The sequence below is a fragment of the Nerophis lumbriciformis genome, linkage group LG07 (assembly GCF_033978685.3).
Source record: "Nerophis lumbriciformis linkage group LG07, RoL_Nlum_v2.1, whole genome shotgun sequence".
NCBI classification, from domain to species: domain Eukaryota; kingdom Metazoa; phylum Chordata; class Actinopteri; order Syngnathiformes; family Syngnathidae; genus Nerophis; species Nerophis lumbriciformis.
The window spans coordinates 12,545,075-12,572,685 of record NC_084554.2 but is presented as its reverse complement, the minus strand read 5'-3'; the positions used below and the strand labels follow the sequence as shown (position 1 = coordinate 12,572,685).

The 27,611-nt window shown below is 40.8% G+C and overlaps 1 protein-coding gene across 1 annotated transcript; it reads right to left on the bottom strand.

Moving 5' to 3' along the window:
* nom1 (nucleolar protein with MIF4G domain 1) lies at positions 1-27,113 on the bottom strand. The gene is made up of 11 exons (XM_061965806.1): positions 26,024-27,113; positions 25,843-25,955; positions 21,933-22,128; positions 19,766-20,089; positions 19,574-19,684; positions 11,708-11,878; positions 9,331-9,452; positions 7,031-7,163; positions 6,617-6,748; positions 6,280-6,389; positions 1-255 (listed from the first exon to the last, which is right to left on the bottom strand). The coding sequence occupies exons 1-11, from the start codon at positions 26,855-26,857 to the stop codon at positions 78-80; spliced, it is 2,424 nt and encodes an 807-aa protein (XP_061821790.1). The 5' UTR covers positions 26,858-27,113; the 3' UTR covers positions 1-77.
* Between the last annotated feature and the right edge of the window lie 498 nt (positions 27,114-27,611).

Sequence of the window (27,611 nt, the reverse complement as noted above, 5' to 3'; positions counted from 1 at the left end):
TTTGTATATTTACAAAACATTTATTTTGAGGGAAAAGCCTAGTGGACATGATGGGAAGAAGAAGTCAATTGTTTTTCTTACAGTTTTACTTTAACCTCTTTGGCCTCCATGGCCTTGGTGGCGATGTGAGCGCGCTCAGACAGCATGGCCGCCTGCTCCTCTGAATCCTGTGACGGGCCGTTCTTCAGCAGGAAGTGGCTGATGAATAGCTTCAAGCCCTCCCGCAGCATTCCCAGGTTGGGAATTCCAGAGATCCTGGCAGGTGACAGGCGGTAGATTCAGAAATCCTGATTGGTGTTTAATAAACTCCCAAGAGGTAACTCCCTTCTATGATCCTTGGTGTTATGTGAAATACTTGATGTAAAAGGTGCTGATTGCAGCAGATATGTGGATGCCTACAGAGGGCGCAAGCTGCAATCTTTGAAACCCGCCATTTTGGACCCAATCATGCCAGATTTGTCCACTCAGCAGCAGCACAGTGTTAATTCATCAATGGTGACAAATATCGACATTAGTTAAAGCCGTCCTCCGAAACCATAACATACACCAGCCGTTGGTCGGTCTTGTATTTTTTGGATTTATTGTTAAACATCTGAAACCCACTGCAAACTGCACCTTTATATTGATACTTACGGAACTTGTTAGATGATATTTTGTACCATGACAGGTATAAATAGGTACAGTAACAATTCCCAGTACCCAGAAATAGATATGCAGAGGTATCAATTAGGGATGTCCCGATCCAGGTTTTTGCACTTCCGATCCGATACCGATATTGTTTTTGCATTTCCGATCCGATACTAACCGATACTGACCTATCCGAGCATGTATTAAAGTTTAAAGTTATTTAGCCTACTTAGTTGTCAGAATCATGTTGAAAAGGGTTTTAGTACTCTTGATAACAACTAGCCAGCTGAATTAGGGGAGTTTGAATAATACACAATGGTTGGTAACAAGAAACTGACCTGTTTATTCAAGGATAAACACAAAATAGACAAAATTATACATGACAAACAGAAATGGCATCATTGAACTAGGGCTGGGCGATATGGCCTTTTTTTAATATTGCGATATTTTATGGCCATATTGCGATACACAATATACATCTCGATATTTTGCCTTAGCCTTGAATGAACACTTGATGCATATAATCACAGCAGTATGATGATTCTATGTGTTTTGATTGATTGATTGAGACTTTTATTAGTAGGTTGCACAGTGAAGTACATATTCCGTACAATTGACCACTAAATGGTAACACCCGAATAAGTTTTTCAACTTGTTTAAGTCGGGGTCCACTTAAATTGATTCATGATACAGATATATACTATCATCATAATACAGTCATCACACAAGATAATCACATTGAATTATTTACATTATTTATAATCCAGGGTGTGGAGGGGGGCGCCGGATGTAAGTGTCAAAAAGACAGCCAAAAGAGTTTGATATGAGAATAAATCTAAAGTTAAAATATAGGGTAGAAATGCACCCATTTGCAGGAAATGTAGTCTTGATTTTCAAAATGTTCTTTCAAGGCTTGCATGTCTACATTAAAACATTCTTCTTCATACTGCATTAATATATGCTACTTTTAAACTTTCATGCAGAGAAGGAAATCACAACTAAAAAAAATCACTAATTTTTTCATACGATGTTGATGTGGAAATTTTTGCCTCTGCATTTTGATGGTGTGGACGTGTGGCACCGAATGGAGATAAGCGTCTCGACAGACGTCACAATATTTGAACAATGATGACGAAAACTGTTTTCTCTGTCGTGTCTGTGTGTCGAAAATTGTTATGCGCTTATTTTTTTATTTGATTTTGTACGTGGCATAGATTTGCTATGCACAGAGGACGCTTAAACAGTGCGCAATTGCACAGGCGAGTACCTTAGAGGGAGCGTTGCTCGCACGGCTGCGCTAGCATCACAGCTAACGTTAGCCATGCTGCTACCTCTCTGCTCGGGGAGGACGTATACGTATGTGACGTATGTCGTGACAGTATGTGACGTGTGTAAGAAGGTGCACATGCTGTCTTTGAGAGGGAGACACAGGAAAGAGTGAGAAGAGCCTGTCGTGTACTGCCAGCAGCTAAAAGCAACTGCGTGAGAATTCACAGACCTGTGGATGTGTTGAAGGTGTGCTGGAAAATGCGGAACGGAAATTAGGGAGCAGTAGAAAAGTGGAATGTATTATTTAAATCGGTGCGTTGGAAAACACGGACCGGAGTTTTTTTTTAAACTGTATCTGAATCGGCATTTTCCCATGCCTTGCCGAACCTGTATCGCTGTTGGCCAAGTATGCATTGCATTTACGTGTGCGTGCGTGCTGAAGTTGCACATATTTTGGGATCGGGCCGGCACGTTGTTGGAATGGATGAAAAGCAGACGTGACGACAGCTCGTGGAGAACGATTAACGCAGTGCCTTTAAAGCACGCCCCCAAGACTGTGGTCCAGGTGGACTACGAGATATAATGACTGATGAACAACTTCGTTCGATAATGAAAGATGCCTCAGCTCAAAGCCTGAGCCCCGACATTAATGAACTTGCGTCCAAGAAAAGATGGCAGGTATCTGGCTTGGGCACATCAGATTAGATCAGTGTGTTGCAAACTGAGCAGTTTAAAGTCCCGAATGGTTGGTTTGTTCATTGTTATTTTATTTTCTAATTTATTAGCCCGTGGAAAAAGTTAATGTTGATATTTACCTCAGAAGGCTGCAAATAGAAAAGAGGCATTACATTTTTATTTAAATTGTATTTGATATGTCATTGATATTTTTTAATTATTATTATTATTATTATTTGAAACTCGATTTTGCATGTCACTATAAAGTTATATAAGCCTTGCTTGTTCAATATTCAATGCAAAACTTGTTTGGGTCCCTATCAAAAAGGTTAATTTGTTCAACCTTGGCCCGCGGCTTTGTTCAGTTTTAAATTTTGGCCCACTCTGTATTTGAGTTTGACACCCCTGCTCTAGCTGTTTGATTGTAACATGCATCTTAGTTGTAGTTTTCATTACCAAATTAGAATGTGTTGAAATAGCCATGTAAAATCGCTAATGCTAATTGGTCGCATGTCCTGTATAAAGGCCATCCAATACTTTAACATCAATTTAGTGCAGGAGTTCTACTTTTGAGCACTTTGTATTTGGCATGCTCGCTTTGTTGGCATGATAAATCGCAATGTACACCCTCGAGGCAGCCCGCTACGAATACACCCGTTTGTCAGCCAAGTGCTTAAAAGGGTCACATTGTTTTTTTTCTACATTTAAAACACTTCCTTGTGGTCTACATAACATGTACCGTATTTTCCGCACTATTAGCCGCACCTAAAAACCACACATTTTCTCAAAAGCTGACAGTGCGCCTTTTAACCCGGTGCGCTTTATATATGGATAAATATTAAGATTCATTTTCATAAAGTTTCGATCTCGCAACTTCGGTAAACAGCCGCCATCTTTTTTCCCGGTAGAACAGGAAGCGCTTCTTCTTCTACGCAAGCAACCGCCAAGGTAAGCACCCGCCCCCATAGAACAGGAAGCGCTTCTTCTTCTACTGTAAGCAACCACCCGCCCGCGTAGAAGAAGAAAAAGCGCGCGGATATCACCGTACGTTTCATTTCCTTTGTGTGTTTACATCTGTAAAGACCACAAAATGGCTCCTACTAAGCGTCAGGGATCCGGTTCATGAAAAGACGCAATCTCTCCATCCACACACGGATTACTATTTCACAGCAACTGATATTCCTGTGAAACGCACCGTGGATACAACGGGAGCACGTACGGTGAATATTCGCACCACAGGGAATGAGAAGTCATCCTTCACTGTGGTTCTAGCTTGCCATGCTAATGAAACTTCCACCCATGGTGATATTCAAAAGGAAGACCTTGCCAAAAGAGACCTTTCCAGCCGGCGTCATCATAAAAAGCTAACTCGAAGGGATGGATGAAGAAAAGATGAGCGAGTGGTTAAGGTAAGTTTAAGTTTACGCGAAGAGGCCGGGTGGCTTTTTTCACGCAGCTCTGTCCATGTTGATATACGTATGTTTGTGATTGCACATTTGCGTACATTTTGGGAGTGAACAGAGTTGTTAGAACGCTGGTTTTTAATATATTATTAAAGTTTGACTGACCTATCTGACTGTTTTTTTGACATTCCTTTAGCGCAGTTAGATGCGGCTTACAACACGGGGCGGCTTATTGGTGGACAAAGTTTTGAAATATGCCGTTCATTGAAGGCGCGGCTTTTAACCCAGGGCGCCTTATGGTGCGGAAAATACGGGGTGGTGCTTTGGTAAAAAAAATGGCATGCATTTTGTTTTACAGACCATCTTCAAGCCACTTTCTGACCGTCTCTTCAGAATGCAGAATGTGGACGGTCTTATTTACGTGCCGAAGCCCTCCACCAGGCTAAGGCACCTTCACCCCGTCAGCCATGTTGTAGTTCTTAGTGCTTTCATATGGAGTCTACTGACGGATGTAAGTTAGAACTACACACTACTTTGTATTAGAAATGGCAACAGTGGAAGATTTTAGCATGCATGTGCATGTAGGAACCAGTCTGCCCCACAAGAGGATACAGAAAAAAAAAGGAACTTAGTGACTACAACTGGCTAAAAATGGCAGACTCCTGCAAAGCTCTTAGGGTAAACCTCTACCATATATGGAGATACATCCGCTAAGGCAAAATAAGTCACTAAAGTGTCAAATTTCAAACAACTCAGTTTGGAAGAAGGCAAGATTGTTTTATCAATATCGCTAAGTCCACAGCATGTTAGCGGTCATATTAATAGAGAGACGCAATCAACATTACGTCACATGCCCTTCAAACTGTAGGTCATTAAAATGTTTTGCTTATATTAGAGGTGTCCAAACTTTTTGACTGGAGGGTCGCATTGGGCTAAAAGAATTTGACCGGGGGCCGAAAGCATGCAAAGTAACTGTATATATATTCATTAGAGATGTCCGATAATATCAGACTGCCGATATTATCGACCGATAAATGCTTTAAAATGTAATATCGGAAATTATCGGTATCGGTTTCAAAAAGTAAAATGTATTACTTTTTAAAACGCCGCTGGGTACACGGACGTAAGGAGAAGTACTGAGCGCTAATAAACCTTAAAAGCACTGCCTTTGCGCGCCGGCCCAATCACATAATATCTACGGCTTTTTACACAAACAAGTGAATGCAAGTCATACTTGGTCAACAGCCATACAGGTCACACTGAGGGTGGCCGTATAAACAACTTTAACACTGTTACAAATATGCGCCACACTGTGAACCCACACCAAACAAAAATGACAAACACATTTCGGGAGAACATCCGCACCGTAACACAACATAAACACAACAGAACAAATACCCAGAACCCCTTGCAGCACTAACTCTTCCGGGACGCTACAATACACACCCCCCGTTTTACCTGACCTCAACCCCGCCCCCCCAACCCCGCCCACCTCAACCTCCTCATGCTCTCCCAGGGAGAGCATGTCCCAAATTCCAAGCTGCTGTTTTGAGGCATGTTAAAAAAATAATGCACTTTGTGACTTTAATAATAAATATGGCAGTGCCATGTTGGCATTTTTTTCCATAACTTGAGTTGATTTATTTTGGAAAACCTTGTTACATTGTTCAATGCATCCAGCGGGGCATCACAACAAAATTAAGCATAATAATGTGTTAATTCCACGACTGTATATCAGTTGATATCGGAATCGGTAATTAAGAGTTGGACAATATCGGAATATCGGCAAAAAAGCCATTAGCGGACATCTCTAATATTCATAATTATTATAATTGAATAATAAAAGAATGTGAAAGTTCAACTCCTACTTTCCGTGACGATCTCTTTAAAGTTTTGTAATCAATTAGAAATTTCAAGCAGATAAAAGTCAAACATGGTTAAGTGTGGAGAGAGTGAAGTGTGTTTGTGCTGGTTGAATTTTTTTTCCTGCACCATGACTAGGAAAGGTTGTTTGGACTGGGTCATGTAAGTAAATGCTGTGCTTCTGATGTCAAGAAAGTACACATCATGGTCACTGACCTGAGTTTCTTACATTGTCACTTGTCAGACCCCTGGATATTTAAACTTATAATGAAAACACCCCGCACGGCCAGTTTGCTTATTGAAATTGAACTCCTGCAATGGGCCTAATTGAAGATGCCGCCGGCCTGCATTTGCCCCGCGGGCCGGGGTTTGGACACCCCTGGCTTACGCAATGTGTCTAGGATGGTAGAGCTCAAGACGAAGGTTACCTGACCACACTCACCTTGCAAATATACTGACTAGCTCCTCGGGCTCGCTGTCTTTGAGCAGGCGAGTCAGGACCTGACGCAGGAAGCGCACTTTGGCCTTGTCCAGTTCTCCAAACTCGATGACCTACAAGCCAAACACAAAGCAATACCCATATTGAGTAATAGTAATAGTGGGGCACCTTAGTGGTCTGCAGCCATTCGTCCAGCTCCAACAATCTGGACAAGCAAAGATATAGTTCCACTCTTAACATGTAGATGGCAATAAAGCTTGTATCTCGCCCCTTCCAAAGTTATATATAACAATTAAAGACCTCAAAGTTGGCAAAGAGTGAAATAAATGACTTAAATTACTTTGAATAAAGATAACGAGAGGCACTTCTTCTGGAGGAGGTGGGTCACCAGCTGGATCAGGTTGCTGAAAGTCCTGGTGGGAAGGTCGGAAAGCTCTCTGAATTTGTCCCACAGGCTGAACTGGAAGGTCATCTGGGAAAACAATGACAACACGTGAAAAGCAAACGTTCCCAGGCTCTTTGACGAAGACAATGGTCAACAGTTTGGGACACGAGGAGGAAGTGTTTGTCGTCACGGGGGAGAGGTGCAACACGCTGGGTCACGCAAGGTTCACTCGCAGGTAATCATTAGCACGCAAACGTGTGAGCACCAAATCCCGTCAGTTTTGGTGCTGTGTTGACTTTTTCATGACGTCAATGGCTTTCACTTTCAGGAAAAGAGAAAAAGAAAAAAGAGCGGTGTAGGTTTACGTACCTGAAAACGGCGGTCGTGAGTGCAGAACTTATCTGCCAGCACCGCATAAAAACTGTTGAAGGTCTTCTCCTGCAGACAGCAGTCCATCAGAACGTGGACGATCTCTCTCTCCTGCTTGTCCTTCAGTCCCATCCTACACACACACACACACACACACACACACACACACACACACACACACACACACACACACACACACACACACACACACACACACACACACACACACACACACACACACACACACACACACACACACACACACACACACACACACACACACACACACACACACACACACACACACACACACACACACACACAAACACAGGTCAGTAACTTCCCTGTGGGGACCAATACACACACTGCAGTACCTATGTTTGACCACTTGTCAAACATCAGTCCTGCATGCCTATTAGGAGGCCATTATCTATTGATTTCAATGCTTTGGACTTGTGAGTCTATCAGCTTTTTGTTCCCCCAGGACAGAAAAACAAACACACACTAAAGCAAGGGTTCTTAACCATTATGACTTGGGGCCCAACTTTTCAATGACATAGGGGCCAGGTGCCCACTCAAATATTAACACTGAATTAGTAACCTTACTCTATATATGAGTTAGGGCTGGGCGATATATCGCGGGTTTGTCTCTGTGCGATATAGAAAATGAATATATCGCGATATTCGAGTATACGTTCTCACGCAGTTACTTTTAGCTGCGGGCATTACACTACAGGCTCTTCTCACTCTTTGTTGTCTCTCCTTCTCACAGAGACGTAAAACAAGCGCACCTTCTTACATACGTCACATACGTATACGCCCTCGCGGAGCAGAGAGGTAGCGGCATGGGTAACGTTAGCTGTGGTGCGAGTGGTAATACGAGAGAAAGAAGGTGCGAATCTGGTAACAAATGAAGGAAGAATTAATTCCCAAGAAAAACAGCACGGTGTCCATCGTCTGGCGGTGGTTTGGCTTCAAGTGGGAATGTGTCGAACAGACAACCGTAATTTGTCAAGTGTGGGGCAAAAGCGTTGCTACAAAAAGTGGCATTACTGCTAATATGTAGCATCATTTGAAAAGTCACCTGCTAGAGAATGAAGAGTGCTTGAAACTCCGCATGTCAACATCTCCGTTCGGTGCCACACCGACAAAATGCCGAGGCAACCATTTCCACATCAACACCGTATGAAAAAAAATAGTCAACAACAGAAGGAGATAACGTCCGCAGTAACCTATCACATAGCAAAGGACATATACTATTTGATTTCCTATTATGCAGCTCATTTTTATTTGACACTTATTGAAATATCTTGTGTGACATCATGCAAAGTGCACTTTATTTGTTTTAAACTATTGTAGTGGCGTTCTGTACAAAAAGTGCCCTTTAATTTAGTGTTGTTTTGATATGTCATCTTAGTGACATCATGCACAAAAGTGCACTCATAGCTTGTTTTAAAATGTCTCTGACAATCTTGCACTTTCTGTTTTGAAATGACATGAATGTTTGTGCCACTGCTTAATAACTGTTTAATAAATACACTTTTGGTAAATTGACTTAGTTGTGATTTCCCTCTCTGCATGAAAGTTTAAAATGAGCATATATTAATGCAGTATGAACAAGAATGTTTTAATGTAGACACATAGAATCATCATACTGCTGTGATTATATGCATCAAGTGTTCATTCAAGGCTAAGGCAAAATATGGAGATATATATCGTGTATCGTGACATGGCCTAAAAATATTGAGACCTAATTTGAGTTGTATTCAATAACTATATATAACCTAAGTTTACAACCTTGTCAAATGCTAAAAAAAAACATGTTAATTACAAAGATTATTATGTAACACATAAACCTTAGGCTTAGGTCAGGCTGATTAGGAAAAACAAGTACTAACCAAATATACTGTATATGAAGGCACTCATAAATAACTGACAAATAAATCTACATAAAATAATGTGGTACCAAAATAAATAATCCATATGTTTTTCAACTAACGAGTCAATAAATTGAAAGTGCAAATGAAAGCACAACTTCACCACTTTGTCATAATTTTTGCACTTAAAAAACTTATGAATGACTTTAGCTACTGACGTTGTTTGCTATGAAAATTACTGCCACAAGTGGTGGAAAAGTGTATTACCACTAAGTACAGCTACAGCCAATACCAAACACAGCTGAGAAACAATTTTGGCGGCCCTCTAGTGGGCGTTTGCGGACATAACAATGGGTCCTATGGTTAGGAAATACGTTTTTAAACGTCATATCTCCTTCAAAGCAGACATGAGCGTGAACGGACCTTAACAGCTTCTCAAACGCATCCAGGTAATCTTCGCTGGTCATGAGCACACAGAAGATGTTTCTTCTGACCTCAGTGTTCATCCTCTGTTTTCGGGCCAGCTCCAGAACTTTGGTGCTGTACTGAAGCAAAATAAATGACACACTTCTTTGTGAAACAGAGAAGAGACCTCTGCCAACCAAGGCTGTCAGTCATTTATTATACTGAGGATATTTGTCATTACTTGGTACGTTTCCATGCACTAAATCAGTCTGATTTCTCAAATAATTTGTTTTTTTCTATTTTCAAACCTACATGTGAAGTCCTAGTTTCCATTCTCTATCCCTAATGCGACAGCTGGCCATATGCATTGTGTCTCTCGTTCATTTGGGGGCGTTTGTGATCATTTCAGCTGTGTGGGAATGTTATACCTAATAAGAGAATGCTACATGCTACATGGAAGAGCTAGTAGCTTTCAAGTTTAGGATCTAACAGATAACTGCAACTTTCCACTGCTCTTTGGTGTGTTTGGTAATGTAATAATTAGGGGTGTATTGATTCGTTTTAACAACGATTCGAAACAAAAAAATCAAGCAGTGTGACTGTGAAATTAATACTGGATACCACTGGTGAGGTTTCCTATAATCTATTTTAAGTGGATTAGATATAAATGAATTATAAATACAAACAAGCAAGTAAAAAGCAACAATTCGCATTCACATCTTATTTAAATAAAGTGCAGACTTAAGGTTTAATTCACAAGAAGAAAAATGTTTTGTTCTAAAGCACAAAAAAGAAGAATTATGGTAAACATCAATGTTCCCTCTAATTGTTCATGTGTCTGAGCAAACACAAAAACTCCCTGAGCATTCAGTGGAGCACATGTGAGCAACATCACACGTGGCAATACCAGGAGCACACCTGTCTCAAACCAATCTTTTATAATAACACTCAAATGAGAGGAGTCATTTTCATGAGATTATTTTGTAATATTAGTGATTTGGCCCACTTGTAATGAAAATAAAATAAATCTTGTTTTTCATAAGCTATGGATTAGTATTGTACAATATGTCTGGGTGGGGGTCCTGCTTTGGAAATCATGTGTACCCCTTTCAGAGATCACATTTAGTTCCCCGTAAACATCCTCATGTTGCACAGTGAAATGTAAGCATAGGATGAAGTGTGCATTCCTGTAACTTTCTCTAGTAACAGCATTCCATGATTAATATCAATAAATTAACATTAATAATAAATGACAGTAGAATAAGCACACGTATGACTGAGGAGTCATAGTGTAACTTTGTGTGGTGTTTGAGTTGTCCGACTTTTTGTGTGGCCATAAACGCACCAGTGGCTTAGTGGTATGCGTGTTGGTGACAGATGACAAGTTGGTTTTGGCCTGGTTTGTACGGCAGAAAATGACTAGTTTTTCGAGATAGAAGTGTTTTACTCATGTTTTTGGTGTGGTTATGGCCAAATATAAACAGTTTTGCTCAATAAAGTGATCGATATAATTCCTGTCCTCGAAGCACCTCGATAGACGTTACAATAATTGAACGGTGTTGACGAACACCGATAGGGCCGCTTGTTGTCACTGTCACTCAGAATTGCATTGCAAAATTACACAGAATAAATGTGTTTATTTTGTTTAGAATTCAGACGGGATTTGATTTGGTGCGCGGCATATATTTGCTGTGCGCAGAGGACGCTTGAGCAGTGCGCAATTGCGCAGGCGCGCACATTAGAGGGAACGTTGGTAAACATCTTCAACCTTTTAAAAAAATAAACAAAAACAATGAGACAATGTCATCCAAGCAGGCACAAGACATTGATACAACGTTGATTATACATACATGTCCTTTAAAACTGACTTTGAAACAATGTTGCTAAATAGTTGTATTTGTAAAATGAGACAATGTTGATATCCAACTTTAGATCCACGTTGTTGGTTGGGAAATGACCAAACTTCAATAGTCAAATCAACGTCATAAGTCAACATTGACTAAACGTCGTCAAAAAGCATGTTGTTTCAACGTTGTATTTGTGTTGTAGAATTTTGGTTGGGAAATGACCAAAATTCAATGGTCAAATCAACGTCATAACTCAACATTGATTAAACGTCGTCAAAAAGCATGTTCCTCCTCCACAGAGAACGGAGCACTGGTAACACCCGCATGCCAGAGAAAACTAGTTTCCAATCGCATAATCTAGGTTTGTTAATCCCTTTTCTCAAAAAACCACACTATCAGATTAAGATGTTTCCACGGATTTAGGAAATCTTATTTTGAGCCGATTTTTTGAGAAATCAGACTATTTTAGTGCATGGAAGCGTACTGACGGACAAAAAAAAAGGGTGTTAAATATGTGCTAAGCTAAGCTAAACAGGTACGTCACTCACTTGTCCTTCACTGCTGCTTTTGTCGGGTGCCGTGTTCTCCTGTTGGCTGATCATGGGCGCTCCGTTCCACGAGGAGCCCACGATCCACCAGCGGCCCACCTCATTGGCTGACAGCAGATTGTCCAGGGAAACTCTGAGCATCATGTCGCTGCCTGCTGCTCTGCGTTGGATCTGTGTGGCACATTTAGCATGTGGACTTATTGGGCAACTTCAACTTTCTTTTACCGTGTCATCCTACAAAAAGAAGTGTTCTAACCCCGAATTTCCACTGCATGCGGAAAGGCTGCTGATCGAAACTGCCATCTACAGTCAAGCAATCCCCGGCGCCGTTCTTTTGTGGCTCCGTCGTGCAGCGAAATAGCGCAGACTTTTACGGGATCCCGCACGTGATAAGGTAAATTTTAATTAAGCAAATCAGTTTATTTTGTCCTTTCTGAGGAACAGACGCAAATACAATGTGTTGTGCTATTAATATTAATAAAAGGTGCTGAACGACGACAGTTTTGTCTTGCTAAACAACGTTACTTTTTGTAGCAAGCAACAATATAACAGTAACATCACCCGTATCAGTTGGCAAGGCAGTCTTGGCTCGAATTACGCCCTGTGCCAACCATCCCTTGCCCCCCCACCCCCAATAAAAAAGACTTACCCCCAAACCCTGCCAACGACACAACAATATATCATATTGTAATATTTTATTATACAATCTTAACTACAAAAAGGTAACAAGAACAGAGAAAAACAAGATAAATGAATGAAATATATGAAATACAGTATATAAACAACAATGTAAGTTGCACAAATCCTTCATCACAGGATCTAATAACCGTGCTTGAAAAACACATGAAAAAAAACTAACAAAAAAAAAAACCTACTCCATGGAGCATTACAAAAATAATAAACTATTTCATATTAACATACTTGTTTTGTTTTCCATCATCCTAATAACATCTGAACAGTTCCAGTTATGATTACACACCAGTTTTGTACATAAACAGCAGATAATTAAAAAAATATGAATTCAGTGCACAGACTACAGCGGAATTTTCCACCCGTGTTTTTCTGTTTACAACTGGCATTAACATTAATTAACAACAGGTGTGAAGTGCAATCTAAAATTGGACTTTTCTAGCCTTCTGTGATGTAACTGGTGATTGATGCGGTCTATTTATGGCAAGTCTAGAAAAAGCACCTCTGACATCGATCTCAAGTATGTTTTGATAAACTTCACTGATTCGCCCGTCAAACCAAAGTCACGTTGATGACTGCGCGGACTGTTTTTCCCCCACATAACCAAATTAATTACATGTAGGTATATAGGTCTATTTTAATTTAGGAATGAGATACAATTTATCTGGAAGCAGTTTGTGTTATGTGACCTCACTGGCCTGGGATCATATTATCGCTTAATTTGGCAACTTTCCAATCCTCTTGGCGATTTAAAAAAAAAAAAAGCTAGTAGCGACAAATCTAGGGGGGCCTGTGTCAAATACCAACTGACAGGGCAATTTGGTTGACCGCCGAGGGCGCAATCTATATGAGGGCGCACGCACACACAAAAAAAGATTAAAACGAAACTCGCCAGTTTTATAGACTGCCGCTGCTCATTTCCATTTGTAGCTCTTTTTATATAGAGTGCCCAGTACAAATGAAACGCACAATAAAAATCCAGACGGGAAATGATTTGCGCATGCGCAAACCGCTGCAATTCCCGCCCTGTGTGGGTCTCCCCTGCTGTGCACTGACCGCCTGTGAGTGCTTTGGAACAGGGGACGGGGCCCACGGCAGCACCCTGCTTTGTGCTTTCACCTCAGAGTCTCCAAAACATAAAAAAGTCTCCAATAACACTGAGTTGAATAAAAATGGAAAGAATCTGCTGCCATGCGGGTGCCGTTGTGGGGCCGTTTTGCATCCAGTGGAAATCCGGGGTTAAGGAGCTTCTGAAATGTCTAACTTAAAGGGGAACTGTACTTTTTTATTTATTTTGCGTATCATTCACAATCCTTCTGTGAGACAAGAACACATTTTTATGCATTCTATATATTAAATAAATGCGATCAAAAGTCTGCTTACAATGGAGACTAAGGGAGGGAGTCGCTCTATTCTGCCTACAAAGCCCTTTAAAAAAAAAAATCCAAACACCTCCATTGAGGTTTTATATACACGATGTAAGTATTTATGTAATGTAGTAACAGGCATTCATAATAACATGTAATATATACGTTGTAAGTGTACCAACTCATTGGATTACATCCTCATCCTTCTATTATCAAGGTGAGAGGCATTATTTATGATTAGATTAAAATACATTTTCACGAGTACCGAGGCGAGGAAAAAGCTCACCAGGCGGTGATGTCAACATAGGCTCACAAGCTAGTGATCATGGCGCTGCTGTAAATAATTTGTCTGCGTTAGCGTTTATAATAACAATATTACTAATACTTGGCCAATATTAAAGTCACAAAATGTAATTGGAGTATTGTTGGCGGTTTTTGGATGGTTAGTTATTGGGTTTTTTGGGCAAAATAGAGGACGTCACATTGGCTCCACTGTGAGTGGACTTTTGTTTACATTTATTCACGAGTTAGAATTCATTTAAAAAATACCGGTACATCCATCGTCATGGCTTTTATAATGATTGTGAATGACAGGCAGCATTTAAAAAAATAAAAAAGTACAGTTCCCCTTCAAAGGTAGCTATTTGGTGCCACTTAGTGGCACAAAAGGAAACTAGCACATATATAAGATGAGGTAAATAGTGTCAGTGTTTGCCATACATTTTATTAATTATCGTGGCAACCCAAAGACACATTTGGTGCTACCTGTCTTGCTCAAAACAAATTAGCTTGTCGTTACAACTCAGCACAGTGGACTGCTTCCTAAACACAGTATATCCATTTTATTGCTATATTTATTGAGTATTAAAGAATTCTAAGATGGTGGCAAAAGTGGACGCATCAGCCCTTCTCTCTCCTCTGATGTGTTTAAAAATGCTTTTATAGTTTTCTTGTGATCATTTTCGTAATGAAGTGGTGCATGCGCGGAGAAAGTAAGCAGAGCGTGGAAGGATCCGTGTGGGCTAACTCTATTCCATCATCATACTGGCCAATTTTAACTCCTCCTTCTGAGATCCACCCTGCAGACTCTGAGCCAGTGTTGTGTTTATATATTCTTAAAGTAGCAGCAGAGTGGAAAAACAAGTTGACTTTATATCCTTAATTGTTTCATTGTAGCCGTTAAACCATATCCAATTGTATTTCCAATCAGCAAAGTATGTGAAAATTCTGTCTAAACATCACGAAATGCTACAATTTCAGACAGCAATTTTGAATATTCCACTCCAAATGTCTTCGTTGGCATGTTGTGTAAATCGTAAATAAAAACAGAATACAATGATTTGCAAATCCTTTTCAACCTACATTCAATTGACTAGACTGCAAAGGCATCATACTTAACGTTCGAACTGGAAAACTTTGGTATTTTTTTTAGCAAATATTAGCTCATTTGGAATTTGATGCCTGCAACATGTTTCAAAAAAGCTGGCACAAGTGACAAAAAAGACAGAGAAAGTTGAGGAATGCTCATCAAACACTTATTTGGAAAATCCCACAGGTGAACAGGCTAATTGGGAACAGGTGGGTGCCGTGATTGGGTATAAAAGCAGCTTCCATGAAATGCTCAGTCATTCACAAACAAGGATGGGGCGAGGGTCACCACTTTGTCAACAAATGCATGAGCAAATTGTCCCAACAGTTTAAGAACAACATTTCTCAACGAGCTATTGCAAGGAATTTAGGGATTTCACAATCTACGGTCCGTAATATCATCAAAAAGTTCAGAGAATCTGAAGAAATCACTGCACGTAAGCAGCAAGGTCAAAAACCAACATTGAATGCCCGTGACCATCGATCCCTCAAGGCCCAAGCTCATCTAAGATGGACTGATGCAAAGTGTAAAAGTGTTCTGTGGCCTGACGAGTCCACATTTCAAATTGTTTTTGGAAACTGTGGACGAGCCACAGCAATTTGAAAGCTGCCACATCTCAAAAGTGACACCTTAAAAATCATTGTCTTTTACATGAAAACAAATTGAAAATACATTGTATGACTGAATATATATAGCGCTAACTTTTTACACACTTGACTAGTAATGCACTGAAAATTCAGCCACCGAAAAACTTTTTATTAACCCTAAGCAAGACGCACGGGATTGTCTGGAGCCTTGGCGAAAAGACAAAAGCGCCGCCCGCGCGGATAGCTTTGCCCGCAGCTTGACTCAGGGTGGGGCGGCTGCTCCTCCAACCACGGACGGCAAAGCCCCGCTTTGCACTCCAGCGCAACCGACGCAGGCATTAGAGCCAATTATTGTCCCAAAGTTACGGATCTGACTTGCTGACTTCCCTTACCCGCCTTGACCAGAGGCTGGTCACCTATGAGACTTGCTGGGGATATTGATATATGGCAGGGGTCGGCAACCCACAGCTCCGGAGCCACATGCGGCTCTTTGATCACCCTGATGCGGCTCAGCAGCTTACTTGCTGAACCCCCCAATTTTCCCGTGAGACTTCCGGATTTCAGTGCCTCTCGCAGAAAACTCCCGGGATTAATATTCACCGATGTTCACCCTTACCGCTATAATAAGGGCGTGCCATGATGGTACAACATTTGGCACCCTCTAAAATCTGTATTAACAGCGTGCCAGCCCAACACTTGTTATACAATATACACCTTCTGCTTGCACACGTACGTGACAGCAAGGCATACTTGCTCAACAGCCACACAGGTTACACTGACGGTGGTCATATAAAACAACTTTAACACTCTTACTAATAATGCGCCACACTTTGAACCAAAACCAAACAAGAATGACAAACACATTTCGGGAGAACATCTGCACCTTAACACAACATAAACACAACAGAACAAACACCCAGAATCCCATGCAGCCCTGACTCTTCCGGGCTACATTATACACCCCTGCTACCACCAAACCCCGCCCCCACCCCAACCCTGCTCCCTCACACATCAAACCCCCCCCCCCCCCCCTCCTCTCTCTGTGCGTCGGTTGAGGTGGGCGGGTTTGGTAGCGGGGGGTGTATAATGTATCCCGGAAGAGTTAGGGCTGCATGGGATTCTGGGTATTTGTCCTGTTGTGTTTATGTTGTGTTACGGTGCAGATGTTCTCCCGAAATTTGTTTGTCATTCTTGTTTGGTGTGGGTTCACAGTGTGGCGCATTATTAGTAAGAGTGTTAAAGTTTTTTTTTATACCGCCACTGTCAGTGTGACCTGTGTGGTTGTTGACCAAGTATGCATTGCTGTTGCCTACGTGAGCAAGCGGAAGCCCCATACAACGTGTGGCTGATCAGGCACGCTGACTGTAGTGGGTGCTATATGCTGTACCATCACGGCACGCATGACGTGCCGCACCAGCTTTCAAATTCCACATAAAGATGTGGGCAGCGTGTCTGAGACCCCTGGTTATACATAGCACAAAGCAAAAAAAAACAAACTTTGTATGCAGTGTTATTTCATTTAAAATTTCAACAAATTTTTGCATCTCCCATTGTTTTCTATAATTTGTGAAACTGGTCAAAATGGCTCTTTGACTGGTAAAGGTTGCCGACCCCTGGTATATGGCAATGGGGATTGCTCTAAGACTGAAAGACAGCTTCCCTTAAAATATATTTTAAAAACGTGTTTAAATATGGACTTTGTGTTGACATTTCATTGACTAAATATGCGTGAGGATGCGCTTAACTGTTGTTTTGAATCAGCTACTTTCGCAACAGCTGACGTGAATTTCTTCTCATTTGTTCGGAGCATTGAGTAGGTTGTTCAACTGCAGCCAATCTAGACAATCATTGGATAAATTCTTGGCTTTGTCCCGCCCACGGATGCTGAGCGTCCCAGAAAATGAATGAAAAGTGGGCGTGGCCTCAGTTGGCTTAGACTTCGGGCTTCTGCATGATTATTCGATGATCTGTCTCAGGCTGAATCCCTTTTTGATTGACAGCAAAATAAGCTAATCATCAATCTTGAAATATAAAAAAGCATTTTTCAATTTTCATTCCGTTGTTCCTGTTGGTATGGGGAATTTTACAATCTTTTAAGTAACTTTTTCTTTGTAAAATCTAGCATCTTTATATCTGTAATTCGAACATGTACTCATGTTTAGAGAGCAGCTAAAAATGAGCTTCCCCTACTTGAAAGACCAGCAGCCGCCACTGATACACAGCCTGTGTTACATTGTGCATAACAACAATTATAAAGAATATAGCAAAGCGATACAAGAAAAAATATGTTAATGCTCATTAATAACACAGATTTGTTTTTAAATGTATGTACATTGTTTTAGCCTTTTTTAAACGACACCTGTTTGCTAGCGTTTTAAGCTAATTTTGAATGTTTTGACCTCAGTTATAATTTTGTACTTAAAATTAGCATGCTGGCTTTTCAAACACATTTTTCCAAATACTAGGGTTGTCCTGATACGACTTTTTGATATACAATACCGATATTGGAGCTTTGAGTATTGTCTGATTCCAATATTGATTCAACACGATATTAGCAAAAATTATATACTGTATACGTTTTTTTTTTTATTGTGGAATGTTAGAAAAGACTTGATCAAGGGAAATTAGTCAAACAGAGAGCACTGGTAGGTATAAAAAACACTAACATATTTATTATTAACTGTCTGGAATTGACTTATGCTGTTATAAGTTGAAGTGGAGTGGTAGTTATGGCGACACCTAATAGCTACAAAAATTCATGAAGTCGATCGAATGATGCAGTAAACTGAATGATGCGGACACGTTTGTAACGGAATATTTTCTAACATGCTTCTGTCCTAGAGATTTCGTATCTGTAAGTAATTTGCAACTATAATTATTTGATACTTGTTTATATTGACAAATGTGTAGTTTTAGACTGCAATATTGTTCAATTAAGAACACCTATTACATATGTAGTGGTCGGGTGCTCAATGTGTGCTTCGCTGTTGCGTAGCTGCTACCTCCTAGTGGCCCATAACCTACCATGTTTACTTTTTGTAAATGACTTGAAAAAAATACAAGAAAATAACAACCTTGTGCGCTTAGTGGAGGACATTTAGACGTTAACTGGCTGTCCAGCTTTGCGTAAGTCACACTCATACTGGATATTCTACATGCAATCGGATATTTATTTGATTTTGCTGGTATAGAACCGATTTCTAATATTGGCTCAGGACACCCTTCGTTGTAGTGTATATTTATTGATGCATCTAATGGCTTTTTTATTTTACATTTTAAACTGTTTAATTTATACCTTTTAATTGTGTGGAGTTTGCGTGTTCTTCCCGTGACTGCGTGGGTTCCCTCCGGGTACTCCGGCTTCCTCTCACCGCCAAAAACATGCACCTGGGAATAGGTTGATTGGCAACACTAAATTGTCCCTAGTGTGTGAATGTTGTCTATCTATCTGTGTTGGCCCTGTGATGAGGTGGCGACTTGTTCAGGGTGTACCCCGCCTTCCGCCCGAATGCAGCTGAGATAGGCTCCAGCAACCCCCGCGACCCCAAAAGGAACAAGCGGTAAAAAATGGATGGATGGAATTGTAATCCCACCATGGAGCGAGAGAAACATGTTCTATGTACCCATTGTGGATTGCCAATAAAGACTATTGAATATATGGACATCTTTATCAATTGTCTTTTTCAAGGGACTAGTGACTTTTTATGGTCCTAATGGACACATGACTTTAACATGAAAGAATCGGCCAACCATCTGTGCAAATTATGGATTGATTACAGATGTATGGCAAACACTGACTGGGCTGCGTATTGTTCCAGTAATGTAAATAGAGAGGTGAGAAGAGTTGTCCTACCAGAGTCCTTTGCAGCTTCTTCAGTTTCTCCACAGGTTCAGGATCGTAGCCTGGGATCTTGCGCATGTCATTATTCTTTAAAGCCAGCATGGTTTCCAACATGAAGCGCACCTGGAAACATTTTAGTGTGCTAAGTTAGGAGAGCATTCACAGTGCCTTCAACAACACGAGAGCCATTTTTTCATTGCATACTCTTGTTTGATCCTGGAACTTATTTCCCACGTCAGACGCCTTGCGCTGGGCCTCGGTGATGAGGTCCTTGAGAGCCAGTGCGTCGTCCTTCCTCAGGGAGAAGCCGACGTTTTTTAGCACAAACAGCACCAGCTCGATGTCCTTCTCTGCGAAGGCCGCCACGAAGCGTCTCAGGATGTCGAAGATGAGGAGTGAGTGCACCACCTGGAAGTTGTAGAGGTGGGCCACAATAGCCACAAGGTTGTCGCACTCTTTGCCCTCACTTGGCCGGTTGTACACATTGTCGAACATGCGCACCACCGTCTCCAGAAAATGGGCTCCCACCTGGAATAATACAACATACAATGTCAGGCTAAGAATTTTAACTTTTTAAGGTCAAGGCAAGTATTGCCTTAAAGGAGGGCTCATATTTTAGAGCACCAAGGCAAGTTAGAAGGGCACCAAGGCAAACATTATTTTCTTTCGAGGCAGGGGCTCCAAAGCATGCATGCATGCATACATATATATGGTGTATATATATATATATATATATATATATATATATATATATATATATATATATACACATACATACATACACACACATACGGTATATATATATATATATATATATATATATAAACATACATACATACACATACGGTATATATATATATATATATATATATATATATATATATATATATATATATATATAAATAAAACGTACTCCGGCTTCCTCCCACCTCCAAAGACATGCACCTGGGGATAGGTTGATTGGCAACACTAAATTGGCCCTAGTGTGTGAATGTGAGTGTGAATGTTGTCTGTCTATCTGTGTTGGCCCTGCGATGAGGTGGCGACTTGTCCAGGGTGTACACCGCCTTCCGCCCGAATGCAGCTGGGATAGGCTCCAGCGCCCCCCCGCGACCCCGAAGGAAATTAGCGGTAGAAAATGGATGGATGGATTTTTATTCATTATTATTATCAACTTGTCAGCTTTTTGTCATGTCATGATGCCTTTATCTCTATTTTTACATTTTGATTGAGGTATTTTTTAAATATTATTTTATTTTTTTAAGTTATGTACATGTATATTATGTATCAGGACAGATCCATTTAGAGTTTGAGCAGAAATATGTCTTATAGGAATTAACTATACACAATAAAACATTAACAAAATGCTGTGTCACATGAATGTTTTTTGAATACCGTCGCGACATGAAAAAAACATGTAAAAAAATACAACCTTGTGTTTACTTTTTGATACCAAAATAAAACACAAAGCAATTTGGCTAATGAAGATGAAGTCTAATAAACAAGCTTTGTTCTTCTCTTGGTTCAGTATAACAGTTTGGCCAACAAAAATAAAGAGGAGTGACATCTCTCACATCGAATACACAACCTTCACAGCCTGCTTTCCGTTCGATTGAGATGACAAAACATTTAGCTAGTATTGATGTTATTTGAACACTGATACAGTTGGCAGTTAAATAAAGGACGAGTGAACATCCCAGTAAACAAACTAAAGACTTTATAAACTAGTTGTGACAACGTTCACAACACATCACCTGCTACATGTTTCCTCACCTCATTAACTTTCAGTCACAGCAGCTGACGGACGCTGTATTGATAAAAGTAACATCAAATAGTTTTCTCCTTCGCTGTATACTTTTAGTGTGGGGACAAGTGTGTCTGTCTTCAATATTGCCCACACCTGTCGCCATCTAAACACATCAGTGCGCTCTTAACCACACGCTGCGAAGCAAGGGAAAATGACGTTAAACCAAGCGCTTGGCTCCGTTTACTCCGAGGGGAAATCTCCCGGGCAAAGTCTGTGTCGTTGGTCCGCCATGATTGCGCATGCGCCTGACTTCGTGTTGCCAAAAATGCACTAATAAATGACGGGGTTTCTGTAATAAAAAAATTAGACGATGTTACTAATCGTCTGGAATTTAATCGCAAATTATTATTGTACCGGTTACTTTTACATCCCTCAACTTTTAACATGTAAAAAGTCAAGGGCGGTCACGGCATGTTCTTGCCGCGGATGTTGGTCAATTTCTTAGGGCTAACGGCAAATGACAAGGCAGTCGCAGCTTTTGCCGCAGTTGCTGTGGTTAAATTCGAGCCCTACGATGTGTAAAGCATGTACTCCTTCCACATATGACAAATAAGTGGTCTTTACCTCCAAGCCCACAGCGTGATGAAGGACGCTGACGAGGAGGACATGCTCCATCAGCAGCCTGTCAGGCATCAGCGCTGGGGTGACGCAGGCCGCCAGCAGCACCTCCGTGAGGGTGTCGTTCATGTCCTTCCTGCTGCAGCTCATATAGAGCGCCTCCAGCTGGCCGCTGATGGACAACATGTTGGGTTCACTCAGTCTGTAAAGAGAAAATACACAAATCTGTCAAGAAATTGATGCTATAACAGGGTTTTTCCTGCGTTCAAAATTGCGTGGCGGCCGCCCCCAACCAGAGCGACTGACATCGCTCAACACAGCATAAAGTGTTGATTGAGCGATTGATGTCCGTCTGCGGCAGCTACGTATTTTACCTGCAGTTGCAGCGTTGCGCCACTATAGAGGCGCTATGTCGACAGCAGTGCACCGGAAAAAACTGAAACAACTACCCAAGAAGAAACAAATCGAATAGTGTTGTTTCCCGCTACTTGGTGCATAACATTGACCGCCGTAACAAGTGGATTTCTGCCATACGGAGTATAATACAGAGGGATCACTGGACTCCTACAGAACACTCCAGACTGTGCTGTGAACATTTTGTCTCTGGTAAATTAAAACAGCCAGTAGTGTAAGCTTCGTTTCCAACTTTTTCTGATTAATTATAATAGATTGATTGAAGAATTTATTAGAAGTTTGCATAGGATCAGGTAGAGTTTCATGACGGTACAGATTGACTGGAACAAGGTCAACTAAAAGGAGTTACGCCAAGAAAGCATTACAAGCATGTTGTGTTTATTTAAAAAAACGTTTATGTTTTTTAGCGTTGCACATATGGCAGACAAAATCAGCCACTACTTTAAAAAGCGATCTCGCGAGGAGCAAAGTCAAGAGTTAAAGTGAAACAGAGCAGAGAAATTAACGTAACAGGCAGTTAAAATGTAATAATTCATGGTGGTGACAACATGTGGAAATTTTAGTCCACAGAGCGCTTGAAGGCTGCTTCATAATCATCTACGAGTGTCTCAAGCAAAAGTGGCCCCACCACACAAGCTATGAGCCCATCATTCTCTTATGCAAGCGCTTAGGCCACAGGTGTCAAACTCAAGGCCCAGGGGCCAGATCTAGCCCGCAACATCATTTTATCTGGCCCGCAAACACCTGGAAATTATATGTGTCAATAAAGTACTAAAAGGGGAACATTATCACCAGACCTATGTAAGCGTCAATATATACCTTGATGTTGCAGAAAAAAGACCATATATTTTTTTAACCGATTTCCGAACACTAAATGGGTGAATTTTGGCGAATTAAACGCCTTTCTATTATTCGCTCTCGGAGCGGGAAGCAATCCGCCATTTTCTCACTTTCGTCGGTGTGTTGTCGGAGGGTACCGGTACATGGCGTAGTGGGTAGAGCAACCGTGCCAGAAACCTGAGGGTTGCAGGTTCGCTCCCCGCCTCTTACCATCCAAAAATCCCTGCCGTTGTGTCCTTGGGCGGGACACTTCACCCTTTGCCCCCGGTGCCACTCACACCGGTGAATTGAATGATGAATGATAGGTGGTGGTCGGAGGGGCCGTTGGCGCAAATTGCAGCCACGCTTCCGTCAGTCTACCCCAGGGCAGCTGTGGCTATGAAAGTAGCTTACCACCACCAGGTGTGAATGATTGATGGGTGTTACATGTAAAGCGACTTTGGGTACTTAGAAAAGCGCTATATAAATCCCAGTTATTATTATTATTATTATTATGCTAGATCCACTATGAACTGGACTCTCACTATTATGTTAGATCCACTATGGACTGGACTCTCACTATTATGCTAGATCCACTATGGACTGGACTCTCACTATTATGCTAGATCCACTATGGTGTAACAACACGAACAGGGACGGATTCAAGTTGCACCAGTGGCCCAAAGATGCCAAAGTGGCAAGAAATTGGACGAAATTTGTTCAAAATACGAGGGTGTGGGGAAAGCCGACTAAATGGTCAGTCGTTTGTTCCACGAACTTTACCGACGAAAGCTATGTTACGACAGAGATGGCAAGAATGTGTGGATATCCTGCGACACTCAAAGCAGATGCATTTCCACTGATAAAGTCAAAGAAATCTGCCGCCAGACCCCCATTGAATCTGCCGGAGTGTGTGAGCTATTCAGGGACAACGGACCTCTGTAGCACGGCAAGCAATGGCAGAAGTTTGTTCCCGCAGACGAGCGAGCTAAACCCCCTGGATGTCTTGGCTCACACCGCTTCTACCGTCCATTATGCCACCGAAGATGATCAAGAGAAGAATATCGACCCCAGCTTTCCTGGCCTGCTGACATCAACTCCAAAACTGGACAGATCAGCTTTCAGGAAAAGAGAGCGGATGAGGGTATGTCTACAGAATATATTAGTTGATGAAAACTTTATTCATTACTCGCGGTTTTACGTAAATTATTATACATAAACTGTGTTTACCAATAATTTAGCTTAAAAACATTTTTTTTTTCAATCATTCGAGTACATTCGGGTAGTCTTGTGTAATGCAGTATTTTGTGTCTATTTAGGTATGGTTAACCTGAGTGCTGAAATCGTGGAAAAATATATGTTCTTAGCGCGCCTGAAATGGGCTGTCTGCACTCTCAAAGTGCATGTTGTTGCCAAATGTATTTCATATGCTGTAAACCTAGTTCATAGTTGTTAGTAATTATCTTATCAGACAGTGTTAAGCCGCTGAAATCCGAGTCTGAATCCGAGCTAATGTCGCTATACCTTGCTGTTCTATCCGCCATGTTTGTTTGTATTGGCATCACTGTGTGACGTCACAGGAAAATGGACGGGTGTATATAACGATGGTTAAAATCAGGCACTTTGAAGCTTTTTTTAGGGATATTGCGTGATGAGTAAAATTTTGAAAAAAAATTCGAAAAATAAAATAAGCCACTGGGAACTGATTTTTAATGGTTTTAACCCTTCTGAAATTGTGATAATGTTCCCCTTTAATATTGTCTCACTAAATGTAATGGATTTTTTTTTTTATTTTGACAGAAAAAATACATGTACTGCTTGAAATTGCATGCCTTTTAAACTTTAATAGCATCTATTATTGCGACAAATATTACAGTATATTACCATACTTTCCAAATATTTTTTTGTCTAAATAAAAATAAATACTTAAATATCTACTTGACTTATGATTTTACAGCTAACTACCCATCAAATTAATACAAATACCAATACATTTTAGGGTGTTCTTTACAGCATATTACTGTAAATTTAAAAAAAAAAACTACCCTTTTTTTGCGTAAAAATTCTGGCCCATGGTCAGGATTGTACCATCTCTGCCCCAATTTGAGCCAGGAAAAACCCTGTACGAGCCACCTTTTTTGAGCCAGGGAACATATTTGACATGATTAAAGTTTCACAGCAGACTTCTTTGTTTGAGTATTTGATAAGCAGGCAAAGTAACTAGTTTTTCATGCATTGATGTTTGGTCATGCGACTACAGGGGCAACATTTCAGTAAAGGTTTTTGTGAAAACTGAATCCTACAAAAAGGGGGCACACATAAACCCAAGTACCACTGCACATTTGGAGTATTATTTTTGACTGTAAATGGCTCTATTGTACCTGACAAAATAGACCAAAATGAAATGTCTACTTGAGAGTAGACATTTGATAGTCAAGGGAGAAGTCCATCCCCCCAGTCCTTAGCTTTCTGGAATGTGGCCTCCTAAAAAATATAGTTGAAAATCCTTATCTATCGTGTTACATAACAATTTTGTAATGTTCCAAAGAGACTTGTTTGAGGGCGTGCGCGCGTCTTTGGGGTGACTGGGACTCTGTCAGCAGGCCATCGCGGGGGTCTCGATTGCCTGAATTTACAGCACAAAAACAGCAGCACGACAGTGTATGTCCACATCGATTTCTACCTGTTTACAAGGCCTTTGACGTTCTTCCGGAGTTTTTCCAGCTCGGCTTTGTGTTGGTCACCTGCAGCGTTGCGCACGTGAGGAGGCACGTACTTGCCGGTCTCAAAGTCCCCCTAAAGATGAGAAGATAACCATGACATACATGACAACGATAATGTGGTGGTGATGAATGCGATCTTACAGGATTTGAATTGGACTCCATGGCTTCCTTATTTATGTCTTCAGCGTCACCCACATCTTGGGTTTCATCCATTGCCTCTTCTTCACTGGTAACTTCAACCTCCTCCTCCGACGCATCAACTTCATCGCTGGAAGAATCCATGTCTTCTCCGTTGCCTTCACTCGCCACATCCTCCTCCTCCTCCTCATCTGAGGGCTGTGAGGTGTCCTTGTCCAGTTGTTCAAAGTTTTGCTTGGCCATGTCCATGTCGTCATCGCTGTCGCACATGCCGGCGGCCAAAGTGTCAGAGTCCAGGACACCCAGGATGTAGTCCAGGCCGTCGGCCACAAATGACTGAGGAATGCTTTTCTTGTTTTTTCTCTTGTTTAATTTAAGAAAGCGCTCTAGCTTTTTTATTTCTCTATCTTCTTGTTCGTTTGCCTCCAACAGTGCTTTCTTTCTCGATTCTTGAAGCTTGGTGGCTTTCTTGGACGAAGGCTCTTTAGACTGTTCTGCTTTGATGGCATTGTTTTTAGCATTGCTTTTTTTGATGGTCTCCTTTTTTGGACGTGGTTGTTGAGGAACAGCTGTATCCAGGGGAGCACCATCATCACTAGGTAAAATGTCAGTCTTTTTGCCTAGATAGTAACTTTTCATTCTGGCTTTCTTCAGTTTTCGCTTCTCTTTCCGAAGCTCCTTCCTACTTTTCCTTTGGACAAACCTCACGCTGGTGTCAGCCTGTGCCTCCTCTGCACCATTCTTGCTTTTCACAAATTCATCCACCGCCACCATGTACTTCTGCAACACTTCGTTGCCTTTCTTCTTTTTCCCGCCTACCTTCCATTTGACTTTCATGCTTAGGACAAAGTAATTCGCCTTTCTGTTAGGATACTGGCCAACTAACACGAGCTAATTGCTAGCTAGTGTTATTTTCGATAAGCTAAACGTATTAAAAAAAGTCTATGCTAACAGCTCTCAACCGCCGAGAAGAAAGTAAAATAAAATACCAGCAATAGTAAAGCACTGCGTTTCAAGAAAAGCTATGGGCATTTTTTTTTAATTTAGCATGTACATGTGCTGCTTTTAGCATGCGAGGGTTCGACCTCCATCATGTGGCTAACTGCTTCCGGTTCACAGTATGAGAAATGTTTTTAAAAGGAAATTTACCATTTCAACCTCATTATACTATTAGCTAAGTTTTATATTCATAAATGTAAGTTTCTCAATACCCGACCTCTTTTTGGTGCCTTTAAAAAAGAATGAGAAATTTACTTTAAAACGCTTTCTATCTCTAACAACCAAAAAGCTATAAAAACTATGATTTTAATTTTAATTTTTTTTATTTTTATTGAACAACAAACATACGTTTATAATTCACACAAAAGTCAAGGCACTTTCAACATCAAGGAAAGAAAACAAAAGCAAATACAGATAGAGTATTAAATATTAATAAATAATAATAATAAAAAGTATGTTAAAAAAAAGACAAAAAGGGCTACCTAAATCACTTAAAATGTTTTTAACAGAGATATCTATTTAAGGGCGCTATGAAAACTATCCAATCCAATCCAATCAACTTTATTTATATAGCACATTTAAACAACAAACA

Excerpts from the sequence above, each read along its gene's own strand:
- nom1 (XM_061965806.1), bottom strand. The coding sequence starts at position 26,857 with ATGAAAGTCAAATGGAAGGTAGGCGGGAAAAAGAAGAAAGGCAACGAA. Across the intron at positions 19,685-19,765 it reads AGTTCCAGGATCAAACAAGA|GTGCGCTTCATGTTGGAAAC; the intron begins GTATGCAATGAA and ends AAATGTTTCCAG. Across the intron at positions 6,390-6,616 it reads TCTCGTTATCTTTATTCAAA|GTCATCGAGTTTGGAGAACT; the intron begins GTAATTTAAGTC and ends TTTGGCTTGTAG.